General features: G+C 42.9%; 1 protein-coding gene across 1 annotated transcript; it reads left to right on the top strand.

Annotated features, from left to right (window-relative positions):
* On the top strand, positions 1-808 carry LOC147402783 (polyadenylate-binding protein 3-like). Its single transcript, XM_086437531.1, has 3 exons — positions 1-9; positions 157-423; positions 587-808. The coding sequence occupies exons 1-3, from the start codon at positions 1-3 to the stop codon at positions 806-808; spliced, it is 498 nt and encodes a 165-aa protein (XP_086293657.1).

Raw genomic sequence — 808 nt, 5'->3', positions numbered from 1 at the left:
ATGATTCTTGTAAGTCTATTCACATTAGATGGGCTCCCTTCAGTTGTATTGACAGTCTATGGGATATAGATTATTTTGGTAATTTACATTTTTTTTTTGGGTTCTTCATTGATCATATATGGAAGTTGGTTTATGTAGTTCTTCACATTTTAACAGGCGCATTTTGCTCGAATTCAGGCACGTAGTGAAATGGGACCCATGCCCTTGGGGTTCCACACTGGGGAGCAGGTGTATTTAGGAGGTCACGGTACTCCTGGTCCGGTTCCACGTCAGCCTGCAGGGTTTGGCTTTCAGCAACAACTGTTGCCTGGAGTACGACCAGGTGTTGCACCAAACTTTATAACACCATGGAACCTCCAAAGGCCAGGAAAGCCTGGGCAGCAAATGGGTATGCGGAGAGGTGGAACTCCACGGCAGCAGCATGTGTACTACTCCTCTCATTTAACAATCATTTCGATCCTCTTTTTTTTTTTTTTTTTTTATCAAGTGTGCTTAATCTCTGTTTCTCTATTTCATGGTGGATGCAATGTATATCTCTTAAATTGTTCTTCGGATTTCTGATGGGGAATATTTTTATTTCTTTCAGTTGATACAGCGTAATGTGAATCAAGGCTTCAGATACAGTTTGAATGAAAGGCATGGGTTGGACCCGTCCATGACTCCTCAGGGTCTTATGGGTCCAGTGATGCCATTGCCACTTGATGTTTCTGGGGTGCTCGTCGTGGCTCCCATTGCCATTCAGCACTTGAATGGTATATTCAGAAACTTAGCTTGCTGGTGTTATAGGGGTTTTCACTTCGTATCATAG

The sequence above is a fragment of the Akebia trifoliata genome, chromosome 4 (assembly GCF_017979445.1).
Source record: "Akebia trifoliata isolate Shusen 1 chromosome 4, ASM1797944v1, whole genome shotgun sequence".
NCBI lineage: Eukaryota > Viridiplantae > Streptophyta > Magnoliopsida > Ranunculales > Lardizabalaceae > Akebia > Akebia trifoliata.
This window is presented reverse-complemented; position numbering and strand designations above follow the sequence as displayed.

What these genes read in the sequence shown, in the direction of transcription:
- LOC147402783 (XM_086437531.1), top strand. An exon ending in GAACTCCACGGCAGCAGCAT is followed by an intron (nt 424 to 586) that starts GTGTACTACTCC and finishes TATTTCTTTCAG; the next exon opens with TTGATACAGCGTAATGTGAA.